The 14,038-nt window shown below is 47.3% G+C and overlaps 1 protein-coding gene across 4 annotated transcripts in view; it reads left to right on the forward strand.

Moving 5' to 3' along the window:
* Positions 1 to 14,038, forward strand: part of NSF (N-ethylmaleimide sensitive factor, vesicle fusing ATPase) — an 85,018-nt gene that overhangs the window by 13,982 nt on the left and 56,998 nt on the right. For all 4 annotated transcript variants that reach the window (XM_074562274.1, XM_074562270.1, XM_074562271.1 and 1 more), the window contains exons 2-5: positions 239 to 324; positions 6,296 to 6,395; positions 9,134 to 9,173; positions 12,961 to 13,127. In XM_074562274.1, coding sequence (XP_074418375.1) covers positions 239 to 324; positions 6,296 to 6,395; positions 9,134 to 9,173; positions 12,961 to 13,127 — 393 coding nt within the window. The remainder of the gene's footprint in view (positions 1 to 238; positions 325 to 6,295; positions 6,396 to 9,133; positions 9,174 to 12,960; positions 13,128 to 14,038) is intronic.

Here is a 14,038-nt window from a genome sequence, read left to right on the forward strand (position 1 = left end):
GCACAACATAGAGGTTTTGGCTACAAACATCTGTATTAAACAGAAGCATTTGGAGAAACCATGATGAGAGAGAGGAGTTCGTCAGGGCCAGTGGACGATGCTCAGAGTGTGTTAATACTCATGAGACCTATTTGTGTTTTATGGATTTCCAGAAGTTCTGAGGCTCGGCTTAGTAAAGGAAAAGTAAAATTTTATTTGATAGTTGTTTTTTTTTCCTCTCCCTCTTTCTCTCTTTTAGCCTATGCAAGCAGCAAGATGTCCCACCGACGAGCTGTCATTAACCAACTGTGCTGTGGTGAATGAGAAGGACTTCCAGTCTGGGCAGTAAGTGTGTGCTCTTGCTCTTTCAACTTCTAACCGAAAAGGAATTGTTTTCAAAATTTGGATGGAGGTGGAATGGAATTTCAGCTTTGTGAAGGTGAATACAGTAGGTTAATTAACAAAACCTCTGCGTCTTTAGAGACCAAAACTTCAAATGTTCGTCCTTCTCAGAACTGGAGATACTAAAAAAAGGATAAGTTTTTCTCTGAAGCATTTATTGCTAAGAAACTGGATCTGCTTAACTAATTATAATCACTATTTTAATGAAAGGCTTCAGGCCTTTTTTGATCTCTTCTTTTTTTTTTTTTTTTTTTGCTGTTGTTTCTGTTGCGTAGTTAGAATATTTGAGCTGTTTCAAGTAGGTTTTTATCATTTAATTGTGTTCCTAGGAGCATCTACTGGAGCGCTGAGCAGAGTCAGTAGCAGCTCTCTCCTGTTCTAGGGGTTTTCACGCACAAGACCAAAAGGGGAAGACAACCAGGGTGCGGGCACAACAACTGGGACTCTTTAATTACGGTTGTGTAGTGGCTGAGAGGAGCTGACTCTGGATTTTACTTTTGTGAGAAAGGGAGAAAACACGTTAATTTCTCAGTGCAACCCACACGGAAAGGATCTGTATTAAAAGAAGCCAATTTGGATAATTAGTTTCCCTGCTTTGCTGCAACTGTACTCTGCTCTCTGAAAGATTCCAATGTGTAGATTATAGACAGAAGTAATTAATTTCAGCAGAGAGAGCGTCACGTGCAGCAGAAGGCGGAAGAGCTTGGCTTTGAAAAACGGGAAGAAATGTTGAAAAAGATCCTGAATGATCCACGTAGGGCTTTGGCATAAAATACCTGGCCCAGCTCAATTCTGCTAAGGCTGGGGAGAATGGAGTGGCTCCGAACTGCGGGGAACAAGGGAGCGAGGTGATTTGAGGTCTGCCTCTTTTCGTGCTGTGAGTCTGCTGTGCCGCGGCCCCGCAGAGCTGTCCTGGCCCTTTAGCGATTGAGCTGTGATTTCATAAGCCCAACTTCAGTATAAAATGCCACAAACAAACAACGCGCCCCCCCCCCCCCCCCCCCCCCCAAAAAAAAAAAACAAACCCAAAACAACCCCACAAGCCAAACGAGCACAACGTTTAGAGTCAGAAGCAGGCAAAAGTATCTGCTGGGACAGGGCAGTGTCCTGGTCTCTTCAAATGATGGTTTTTCCCCCAGGTAGATTTTTTTTTTTCAAAGTAATTGACTTACAAAAATACCTGAACTGAGCATCGTACCTCATGCATTATAAAAATGTTAATTTCCTTAAATCGGAACGTCCCGGGGGGACCCAGCTTCCACACCTGCAGCAGCAGCTGCTTTCCTTTCACTCGCGGAACCCTCTTCCATCGCTTTTACGGAAGCGTGCGGGAAACAGTGTCCTGAGACTTGCCTGGTGAGCGCTGGCCGTGATTCTCGCTGTACTGATTCTCCCCGAGAGAGCTGTGTATTTCTAGAAATCGGGGCTCACAAAGAAAGCAGCATATGTTTGGTTGTGAGCAGATGCTATAAATCGCTTTGAAAAGCGTAAGGCTGGAGTGCAGAGAAGCATCACGATACTCAGCTGCTGCTGAAGGAGGTAGTCATTCTGCTGCATTGCAGATACACTGAGCACGGCCATCCCTACGATCTGCTGCAGTAGGTTGCACGCAGTCAGCAGGTTTGGGTTGTACCGTCCTATCCGTGACTGGCTGCACAGAATAATTTTGGTAACAGGGCCACGAAGGGCTTTGCTTTAACACTTCCATTTGGTGCTCCTGGTCTAGAGCTGGGAGTTTGACCTTGGATCACTGAGAGGATTTATCCCCAAGATGCTGCTGTAGATCTTTTTCATGCTTCATTTTCTGCATCCTGCGAGTTGGACAAGTGTGAGTCACCGCTCTGTGACGCAGGAGTTCATGGGATGCAATGCATTATTATAGCACTGTGTTGGTTTGATAACTTCTGCTGTCTTAAGTTCCGTTGACATACGTTGGGAGTCCTCAAGATGGAAGCATTTTGGAGAGAGAAACAAGTGCTGCAAACAGCTAGGCAGTGAAGGGGACAACAGTCTGGGAGGAAGCCGGGGCAGGTTATCTCAAGGGCAATTATTTTTTTTTTTAGGTTGAGAACGGACTAATTCTTACCTTTTAGTCCTGCCTTTGACATGGGAAGACCATCCCTCTTATCTCATGCCAGGTTAGTTATCTGAAGAGCCCTTGAGGAGCCCTGCTGAATGATTGACGTGGGTTTCCAAATGCGCACCAGAGGAATGTCTGCCCATACGGTTCAGACGCTTACTGGCACCTTTGCGTAGATGTGGAAATTAGCCTCTCTCTCAAAAAGAGCTATGCTCTTTCTTCACGAACGTAAAAACTAACAGACACACAGGTTAATATTATCTGTTACAGTTTCTGCTGGTTTGCCCAGCCCGGCCAGCAGCCATCCCAACCGCCAGGGTCCTGGGCCCGGTCTGGAGCCCTTCTTAAGAACCATCATCACAGCCATGGCTTGGTTCTGCTGGGTTCAGGCCAGGCGTTACCCGTGAGTGAGAGCAGCAGCTTCATCCGTTAGAGCTCTCGGGAGGTATCTGGGCCTGGTGATTCGTTGTTCCTTTTGTTCATTTACAAGCAGAAGCTGTTACGGAGGTTGAGATTTCCCCCGTGTGTCTCCATGAGCTCCCCAAGCTCCTTCCTGGTGAACATCAGTGTGGGGATATGCATTTAGTTTTCCCTGCTGTTGCCTTATTTTCAACGTTCTGAATACTTAGGTCGCTTACAGCCTGTTGGAAACTGCCTGCTCCTGCTGTCCTTGAGAAGAAACATGGTTGTTCTTGTGCCTTTTGCAGATTTTTCTCCAAGAACCTGTCAGGATTTGACCTTTCCTAATCTCACTTGGATGGAGATTTCTTTCAGGAAGCCAATCTCTTTTTTTTTTTTTTCTTTTTTTCCTTCCTTCCTTCCTGGCATCCCTTTGCCTGCTGGCAGGCTCTGCTATCTTTCTGGGGTGCTGGAAATGTTTTTGGGGGATGGTATGCTCCAATGTAGTAATTCTAATTTGTATCAAATCTTTGCAGATAAGCCCACCCCCCTGCAGTATTTTTCCTGTGTATCCTCATTTTCTTGCATTTCACTTCTTTGAAGTGAAACCCAACAGTGGTGGAGTTTGTTTCTTCCTGCAGAGATGCCGAGTCCATACACATTACAGTCACTGCTGTGTTTCGAGCCAAACTTAGTGCACTGCTCAGGATCCATCTCACTTTTAAGAAGCTTTAATCTTGCATCTTTTACTGTCTGATGAGCTGCTTCTGGTAGGGTGCTATTTGTCGTCAAGTGTATTTCTAGGTGAGGTATTCCGGTAGCATAGCTGGAACTTGTATTTTGCCTACCGGCATGTTTGTCTAACGCTCTGCAACATAATACCTTGCTTTCCAGTTGGTTGTGTATTGATATTGATTCGAATTACTCAGGCTGATACACTCTGTGCTGGAAACCTCCTGATTTCAGTCCTGTCTTCCTGGACAACTTCTCTCTTTTATCTACTACTCAATTTAAAATTAAACGCTCCTCGGAGCAACATTCAGTCTGGAAACATCATCTCCCTTGGCCTGATGTCAACGTTTTCCTAATACAGCCAGAGACGCTGTTGCCCATCTTTGCTGCAAGGGCACGTTGCTGACTCACGTTCAACTCGTTGTACACCAGGTCGTCTTCTGCAAAGCCAGTTTCCAGCCAGTTGGCCCCCAGCCTGTACCGGCGCGTGGGATTATTCCTTCCCAGGTGGAGGACTTTGCATTTTCCTTTATTGAACTTGGTGGGGTTTGTGTCAGCCCATACCTCCACCCTGTCGAAGTCCCTCTGAATGGCAGCACGCTCAGCAGGTGTGTCATCTGCAGACTGGCTAAGTGCGTGCTCTGTCCCATCACCCCGCTCAGGAATGCAGAGTTCAATTAGTTTTGGCCGTGTATGGACACCTGGGGTAGGTACCCCTCTGGTGAGCTGCCTGAAGCTGGACTTGGTGCTGCTCGTCACAGCCCGCGGAGCCCAGCGGCTCCGGCAGTTTTCAGTCCACCTGATTGTATTGGTCAGGCCTGATTTTCCTTTGTAAATCCATGCTGTCTGCTCCCAGTCACTGTCTTCTCCTGTAATATGTTTGGCTTCCAGGATTAGTTGCTCCATCGCTTTCCCAGGGACTGAAGTGGGTCTGAGCAGCCTGTGGTTCCTTGGATCCTCCTTCTTGCCCTTCCTGAAGATAGGAGTGACATCTGCTTTCTCCCAGTCCTTGGAAACCTTCCCCGATGACCATGAAGCACCTTTAAATGTCTTGCTCTCCCTCTGTAAGATTTATAGTGAAGAAAACCACCTGTAACAGGTTTATCCAGAAACCTGGGGCAGGAGGAGATGGGAAAGGAAGGGTGTGTGTCCCTACAGCTGGGCTTTTAGGCAGCTAAGGGGTGATTTAGGGCCAGAACCAGAGAAGAGTCGAATCCCTGGTCCACCTGCCAGAGAAGGTATGTATCGCTGTGTGGTAAGTTTAAAGTGTTTTCTTACCCTGCTGTGCCATCAAGCACTCCCAGTTCCTGGAAGGGTTTCGCAAGCTTCCCTGTCTGTCTGGGCTAAAGCTGGTGATAGTTTGGGTTAAAGTCTAGTGGTTTTGGGTGGGCAGGGCCCACATTTCCTCTGCTGTCAAAGGGCCATATGTTCTGTCCTACCGTGTGGCTGAAGCTGTTATACATACATGATGTAACCAACGTATACGTGTGCAGCAGATCTGCTTTTGGATGGCGCTGGATTCTCTGGGCATGTGCAAATGAAAATATACGGAGCGTATGTGGGTGGAACGCGTGCGCTGCCAGGGAGCGCGGATGGCCGGGAGCGCGGATGGCCGGGAGCGCGGATGGCCGGGAGCGCGGATGGCCGGGAGCGCGGATGGCCGGGAGCGCGGATGGCCGGGAGCGCGGATGGCCGGGAGCGCGGGCCTCGGCTGTTAGTTCATCTAGCCCTTAGTTTCGGGCCATGGATGAGAGGGTTGGTGAGAGGGGAACACCGTGAGTTGGTGGCCTCATGTACCCTGTGGGGGGTTAAAGTACAGGCCGTTGTGAAGGAGGTGATGAAGTGGAACCTGATTCCACCATCGCCCCTGCCACTGTTGCGCGCAAATCCCATCTTCCTTTTGTTTTGCTGTCTTATGCCAAAAAGGAGTCTGCCTGTCACACGATAAGAGCTACCAGGTGTAGCCTGGGGATAACTGTAAGCAGCTTTTGGCTGTCTTTGTTGCTGACAGCTTAGCTTCTGAGAGTGAGCGAGAGGCACATGCCACTGCTGCTGCGTCTGCTCCTGCCCGTTAGAATTGTTCTGTTTCTGTAACTGTTCCTGCTCTTCAGGTGCTCTCTGAGTTCAAGATCTGTTGGTCACCAGCAAACAGGAGCACCAGCCTCAGCCCCTGTGCGGTTTTACTCTTTGTGCAGGAATTCCTTCTGTTTTTTTTCTGCCATCAAACTTCTAAACGATGTACCAAGATCCTCATAGAGGCTTTGCGTCTAATCTTGTTGAAATCACAGCTTGTATGGGGGCAAAATATCGATGCTTTGGTGGTAGAGGCTCGAGACGTGAAACCGGTGTCGATTCTTAGATGTAGCAGCCTTGGTCTTTGTGGTTATGGTTTGGTTCTCTTGCATCTGGATAGTGCAGTTCCTGGAGTAAAGGGCTATTGGTGGGGGAGTGGAAGTAGTAATTATTAGTACGATGTCTTGCAGTTGGGCTTTGAGATCACCTGACGTCGCTGGAGGTGCTGGACTCCTGTGAGAGGCTGCTGCGTGCCTGCATCGCGGGGCAGCTCGCAAGCCTCGGTTTTCTCCTTTATAGGACCAGAGATAAGCTGGCTTGTTTCTTCTCAATTCTCACAGCACTGGGAGCAAGACAGAATCCTCCTGGGTATATGCTGGAGTAAAACACCGTTTCTTTTCTCTCTTCTAGACACGTTGTTGTGAAGACTTCTCCCAACCACAAATACATTTTCACGCTGAGAACCCATTCCTCAGTTGTTCCTGGCAGCATCGCGTTCAGCTTGCCCCAGGTACTGTATGGTTTGACTTAACCGCTCTGCGGTAGGGTAAGGAAAACCTCCTTTGAGAGCGGGACTGAAGATAACTGTTCTAATTGGAGGGAGACGTCTGCAGAAACGTGTGCTGCAAATTTGATTTCTGATAGCAAAAATTCAAGGAGGCTTTTGCTATAGCTGAAGCAAACTTGTTTAGATTACCTTGATCTATTCTTAGTGCACGGTGGAGTAAAAATACTAGAAAAGGTGTAATTTATCCTTGTAAAAAACCAGCAGAAACAAGCTATTTAAAAAAGAAAAGCTTAAGCAATGTCTGCTGTTCTTTGTGAATTTTTATTGTTCCCTGGTTTCTCTTGACTTTAAAGAGTTTTCCGTGCTGTGTTGCTCTTTTAAAGACCCGCAGAAAGTTTTATTGATTGTAGTCACTCAGTGTTTCTAGATGAAAAATGCAATGTAATGCATACAATAGATTTAACTTGTCTCTTCTTTCTTAATTAAGATCACATGTTAAATGATAGTTAGGATAAATAATTGATACAATTAACTTCTAAATAGGAAAAATGAATCTTGTAGCCTTTAACTGGCGTATACGGGGAGTCGCGTAACATGGAACTGCAACAACCGTGGTCACCGATTTAATGTTATCGTGTTTTCCTGGTCTAGAAGCTCAGTCTCTGTGCTGCAAACGCAAGATTATTTTTTTCCTCAACAGATGATTTGGCAGAGGCCCCAACGCTTCTTTTTGTGTTTTGATGTCTTGTTCAAATTCAGATTTGTCCGTGTGAGTGGGTGAAGAGGGCGTTATGTTAACCCTATGCCTAGTTATGATTTGTGATGCCCAAACTGAAGAACGGTTATCGGTGGAAGATATTTGTATTGCAGGGTTAAAGTAGATGCGTTCATGGTCCAGGGTTCGTTTTTGTAGATTCCAGTAGTTTCTGTAAAGCTGGGAGAGCTGCTCCTCTGCTAAGGAATGAGGTAGGTTGCTTAACCCTAAAAAGTGACTATGGTAGCAAGTGTAACGGCTGCTGGTAGAGGGATGTTTCATTTGAGCATTCCTGGTACTAGGATTTAATTTCCAGTATTTCCTGAAGCCTTGGATAACTGCAACCAGCGTTACGCAAAGTGTGTGTTTATCTCATGTATTCCCAGAGGGTCACGTAACGTGCACTTAAGCTCTGAGACCTCCGAGAAAGTCTCTTGTGCATTCGTTACACACATAAAGTTCTTGACCACCTTGATTCTGGAATAATCTGAACTCGGGCCTAAATACCGAAAGCCAGGAAAAATTTTGTGTACTGCAGAGCCCGAAAGAGGAAGGGCTGTGCAGCCACGACAGACTTCTTAGCACAAAGTACCCAAATGAACGTAGGAATTGAGCTACATCTCTTGTCACAGAGAAAATCGCAACTGATCTTTCTGGCTGAACTTGGGCAAAAATCTGGTGAGAGGCGTAACCTGGAGGGTTTCAGCAAAGCCCGGAGTTCGCAGGAGTACCAGCGTGCCTGCCTGCCGTTCTGGTACTGGTGGCCATCAGAGCCTGGTGCTGCGGGGGGAGGCGAGTTTAGGGCTTCTCTTGCAGAAGGATTGGAGTGTCAAGGGGAAGGGGGCGAATTCTTCCTGGCCTTGCATGTAGGCAGTGGAAGCTGTAAAGCATGAGGTGAAATATGGAAGCACGGTTTGTTTTCACCGTCTCGGGACTACCAGTAAGTACACATAAGACTTCCTGCTCTGAGCTTTGATTTATATCAGATTGATCCCTGTTGTGCCAAGGGGATTCTTTCCTTAAGCCTAACTTCTGTCTTGAACCACAAACATATTGGAGAGGGAGTATAGGGGGGGAATTTTCATTTTTTAAAAAAAGGTCATTGTATTCCTTCTCCCAGACTTGTTCCTTCCAGATAAAAAGCCAAACATAAATGACCATAAAGTACAACATTTCAAATGCGATCATACCAGAGCCTTGGGTAACGATACTTATATATTTTTTGTGATTCATGCCTCTCTGAGGCCTGGGTATTTGAGAGAGGGTGGATACTGCATCGCCTGAGATGTGGACTGTAAATACACACTAACCAGTCTGTAGCACAGAAGCCATTGGAAAAATACCATTTTTTGCAATTATCAAGCCAGAACTTTAGGCGTAGTTAAAGGTCATAGATTTTCGCGTCGCGTAATTATTGAACCGTTTCCCACCTCTGGTACAGTTCCGTGCTGCACAAATCTTTTAGAGGAATTTGAAGGGACCTAAAGGCTTTGTCGCTAGTTCTCTGAACTAGTTTTGTTTTAGGTAATTTTATAACTTAAGGCATGTTACAACAATTTCCTGCAACTGCTATATACGTGTAAGCTTTTAAAGTGATCGTGGGGTGTATGGCAGCCTTTCTTGCCTGCTGCACTACCTCCTGCCTGATCAGCACCCGAGCTTTGGTGGGAAATGAGCAGAATGACGACATCCCCACCCAGTACGGCCGCTTCTGCCTCTGTGACGGCGGGGGGGCGAGCAGTGGCATGAAGGAGGTTGGGCAGAACAACCTCCTGAGGTCAGAAAATAGAATTAGTAATAGAAATGATTCCGTGTTTTTGATTTGTTTCCTTTTAATTTGGGAGTCTTTGTAAGAACCCATTGTGCCGTTTTTTGCTGCTGCTTAAGGCTCTCACAGGGGAGCTGCGTTTCTGAAGGTGCTGGCTTTGAGTGAGCATTTGTTCTACTGAAGGACAGGCTTTCTGACGGCTTTGTCTTGTTTTTACAGAGAAAATGGGCTGGACTTTCCATCGGACAAGAAATAGACGGTAAGTCAGGTGGCAGTGTGATCACCACAAATGTTTATAAAAGCCGAAGTCCGTGTTTCCCTACTGAAGTGAAACCGAATTTGAAAATTTCAGATCTTCAGCCCTTCTTCAGGTAATGTGAGGCCCTCATTAGTGAAAGGGAGTTGCTCTCCTGTCTGCAGGCTTTCTGTCTCTTAATGTTTTCAAAACCTGGAGGACTGTTCTGACTGTTACCTTCAGAGCTCTGCTTGTCTGTCAGCATAGCTGTGTACGGGACATCCGTGTCCACGTGCAGGTGTGGACATTTAACGTGTCCTGGATACTCTGTTCTCATGGCTTTGGAGAACACTTCCCAGCTAACAGAAAACAGCTCTTGCCGTTGAGGGTATTCTTGGCATCTAAATTTGAGTATCGAGAATGGGGACGTTTTAGTGCCGAGAGTTGCCAAAGCCCAGCAGTGTGCTCTGGAGAGCTGGAGCGAAGAGCTTTGTGAGTGGCACCGATGTTTTCCCCAATAACTGACTAGAATATTCTGCAGTGCGATGAAGAGAAAGGGTTGCCATCTCGAGTTTCTGCAAATTGAAGATTTGTATTCCAATTTCGAGACTTAATTGAGCCTGACGAGCCTTTGCCAATGTTGAAAGAGGAGAATGACTTGCATCTCTCAGCTTGCACGCTCTGTCTGTCACTTATTCATGCTGGCTGTCACCGTCACCTCTGGTTTGTGAACGATCGGCGTCTCTGTCGGTTAAAGATGCTGCTGTTTAATCTCTCTGTAGCTTCTGGAGTATTGAGCAAACTCCTGGCAGCAGCTTGTTACAGGAGGGTCTCCGTGTTCTTCGCAAGAGCAGATCCAGGTAATGGATCACGTCTGTTCTTCTGGCCACCAGGGATTACCTGTGTGCTCCGGGGGCAGCTGTCTCATCCTTTTCTTTGGGAAGGCTGCTGTGATGAAGCCTGCTCTGATGGCTGGCTGGCTGACGGTCGTTGAGGCGGAGCAGACTGCGTTAAGTTTTGCCGTTTGAGGTGTTCACCGTGATTCCAGGGAATTCTCCTCGCGTTTGAGGGTTGTGGGCAGAGCTGATGACTCCATCCTGTGTCAAAAAGTGGGGAGGACCTAGAGGGAGAAGCAGTGCCGCTGTGGATGTGAGGTGCTGTGAGGGGACCTCGCTCCTTGGCCGTTTGTTTGCCCGGTCTCAGCAGGTCCCCGGGCGTGGATCGGTACTCGCATGTGAAGTCTGAGGCCTTTGTGGATCTCTCTGTCGTGACAAAGTGGGTCTGTGCCCCTCTGCACAACCGGGTGCCTCACAGATCTTGCTTGGAAGCCATTTCTTTTTGCTAGCTGATTTTGTTTGGTTTTTTAAACTGCACGATATCCTATAATGAGGGGGGGAGACCTATAAATTGTTTCTCACCCTTGTTTGGTTGCTGATCATGTGCCAGCTGGCTTACAGGTAAACGCTTTTTAGCACTAGAGTTATTTGGGGAAAAAACCACTAATATTCAGCATGATTAGCTGTTAGAGCAGATTTGCGATTGCACTTGTGCTAGACCTTGCTATAAACTTACCGACTACGTGGGAACATGGATTAAGAAAAATCATGCAGTAATTTTATGCAGAATGACTCAATGTCATCTGACTCCCCGCTGAATGCAAAGGATTTGTAACGCTATTCTACAGGCAGGGAGAAGTATTCATAAACCGAGTGATTTACCAGGGCGCTCTCTTTGTCTTGTTCCCTTAATAACGTGAAAACTATGATTTAAATGTCAGTTTTAAATGCAGTCCACTGCTTAGTGGCCCAGTGGAGCCGAGTGCTGTCAAGCCCCTAATGCAATGGTGGAGGCTTTCCCGGTGAGTGAATCCTGTGAGTTTGGGGAACGGCTGAGTGCCGTGAGTGGACACGGTGTTGTCTTGCCTTCAGCGTGGTTCAGCTTCCTCAGCGCCCGTGTTACCGCTGGAGATGCGAACCTGGAGCCGGGGGCTGCCTGCTTCAGCTGCACCCTCGACTCCGGGAGGTCGCTGCTCCCTCCTCAGCTGCCCCCTGTTCCTAGGACGTTGCAGGCTTTTGAAGCTGGTGCTGTGTGTTGCTCACTGGACTGTGTCCCCAGCGGTGTTTTACTCTTCTCCTCCTCCTCTCGTCCCCAGCATTCAGTCCTTGGTGCAAGGGCTACTCGTATTCAGTTGACACCTCGGTTCTGTGATGTGACCAGGGACCGATGCTGTCTCTGGAAGCTTTTGTTTGACAAAGCCCTGGGATAGGCAGGTAAAGGGAAATGGCTGCCCTGAAGTGGCCTGTAAGGTAAGAAGAACTCCTGTTGTGCCCTTGCAGGACCAAAGTCCCTCCTTCATTAGCCCTGACTTGTGATAACCCTGCGGCCATTCCCTTTCTGAAAGAGCTAGTTGATACAGTAGATGTGCCTCAGTTCAGGAATTGGCTTAGTGTTCCTTCTTTATCCTGATTTCCCGCAAGATCTTCCTTTGACAGCTCAGTTCCAGGTGGCTGTCATATTGTCATATATATTCCAAGAATATATATTCTTATACCAGGAAGGACGTTAAATGCGCATGCTGTGGTGACCCACGTGTTGTCTGGTAACAACTTACGCAGGAGGCAGGCTCTCTTTATTCCCTGAACTGGAGCGAATCCTGTGTCACATAGCATGCTGCGTGCTTGTTTAGACGTCGCATCTTCCCGGAGTCTGCAGGTTTGTTCTGGAACCATTCTGCTGCCGAGAGGCTCGATAGGAAATAGGAGGTTATGGGTGAAGTACGTTTCCCGTATTCACCTCCTGCTTCATCCTTAGCTGTGACCTCTGTGTCGGATGAGACTTCCTTCTCTAGCCTCAAAGCAAACCTCTAATGTTCCTCAGTCTTCTGCAGGCACATCCGCTTCTCTCCTTTGCAGTCCGGCTTGGGAATTATTAGGGCTATCTGCTTTGTGAGATCCCGTCCTTTGAGCAGTTGTGCTGAGGCAGTATCTCGTGGACCGTATTCTTTCCTTTCTGTCCTGTTTCCTCCAGCAGCAGCAGCCCTAAGTGGCCCCTTGCTATACCTGTGGGGTGTAGGGGCGGTTGACAGTGACTGTGAAGTACCTTCTGTGCCACTCTGCTTTCTGCCACCTTTCAAGTGCTATTCAGTTGATTCTGTATTACTGAAGGTAGCCCAGGGCACGTCAGGACGGGCCCACGTGCACCTTGGGGTCGGGGCTATTTCCCTGTGTCAGAGAGGAAGGGTGGGCGATGCTTCATTCTGGGCTGTAGAAGCCTGAGAGATTAAATCACTGAGCTTGAATGTGCAGGTAATCCAACTTTCTGCCACCCAGTCTGGAGAAGAACTGGTCAGTCTCTTGCTGCAGAAAACAAGTGATGACCTCTTGTCACTGCTTTTTTGGGCAAGACCACTCTCAATGTTTGCTTTTGGGCTTTCTCAAGACGTGTCCTCCAAACCCTTAGATATAGGTACAGCTATCGTGGAGCTACAGCACGTGTGAAGTTGCTGTCACTGTCCTCAGCCCCCAAAGCTCGTAAGGTGTTTGAGCTGTTTTAAAGGAGACTATTAGAGATTTTAAAGAAATGCAGGGATTTTCGGTGCAGTGGAGATACGTTTGCTGGGTTTTTGATCTTGTAGTAGAACATGGATGTAAGAGAAATAAGGGTCTCTATCAGAAATAATATATTCAGTTTTATTAAGTACTCATTCTGAATGGAAGAACACGTATTGCCAAAGTTACAGGAGGTTTAATATATTGTGGGAAGATCTTGCTGTTCTGAAATACGATCTTTCTCTTTTTTTTTTTTTTACCAGTTTCCTTATACACTTTCGACAAGGCTAAGCAGTGCATTGGCACAATGACAATTGAGATAGATTTTCTGCAGAAGAAGAACATCGACTCCAACCCCTACGACACAGACAAGATGGCTGCGGAATTCATCCAGCAGTTCAACAGCCAGGCCTTCTCAGTAGGCCAGCAGGTGCGGGGTTTGGTTTCTTTTTTAAAGCTAAAATGTTCTTAAGTCACATGCTCTTGCTCGTACTACAGTGATGTGAAATACTGAAGAGCGCCAGGGTGCTGGCTCTGTGCGCCGAAGGACAGCGGACAGGCAGAAAGCGTTTGTTGCGTCAATGGTCTCTTTGGGACAAGTTGAACCATCGTGACTTGCACTGAGGGAGTGGTTTAAAATCTGCCTCTTCCTTGTCCGAAGAAATCTATCTTTGTGAGGAAAATCCCAGGGCTTGGGAGAGCTGGGTTCTCTCTCTGTTGTGGCCTGCTCGGATGTAAGCTCCTGGAGTCTTTTGAGAAGTAACTTTTGTCTTTCGTCTGTGTAAGATCAAGTTTTAATTCATTGTCGGTGGCACCTTTCAAGTGCAGTGTATTGGAACGTTTATCGCTACTCTGCAGACTCCAGCAGTGAAATAGGTACGAAGCGTTTGACTTGGGGGTTTCTGGAAGCTGCTGTCCCTGTAACTGAGCCTCCTCAGCTCTGCAGCAGGTGGGCGTCTGCCCCGCCAACATCAGTGGTGGCCTCTGCTTTGCCACATTCTCAGGCCAGGGCGAGGTCTGTCTCCTAGTAGTTTGCGGCTTGCAGGGTCTGAATCTTGAGTCAGTTGCAAATGTAATCTTGGAGGAGAGGAATTGTGCAGAGACAACCCGCTGTGCTGTGGGCTCGACCCTACTTCTGATATTCATTCTGTCTCTCATTGGTGCTGGTTTTGGGGTATCCTTGTAAAACTGAAACGCGAAAGAACAAAAAGGTTTGGGCTGAATTGTTCTCCTTGCCTTGCGCCGGTATTTAAAGTGAGAGGAAGATTTCAAGAGGTGATACAGAACACTTAGCCAGGGAGAAAAGAGAGGGGAAAGAAAGTTTTCTTGGAAAGAGAATTT

This window comes from Larus michahellis, chromosome 18 (assembly GCF_964199755.1).
Source record: "Larus michahellis chromosome 18, bLarMic1.1, whole genome shotgun sequence".
NCBI classification, from domain to species: domain Eukaryota; kingdom Metazoa; phylum Chordata; class Aves; order Charadriiformes; family Laridae; genus Larus; species Larus michahellis.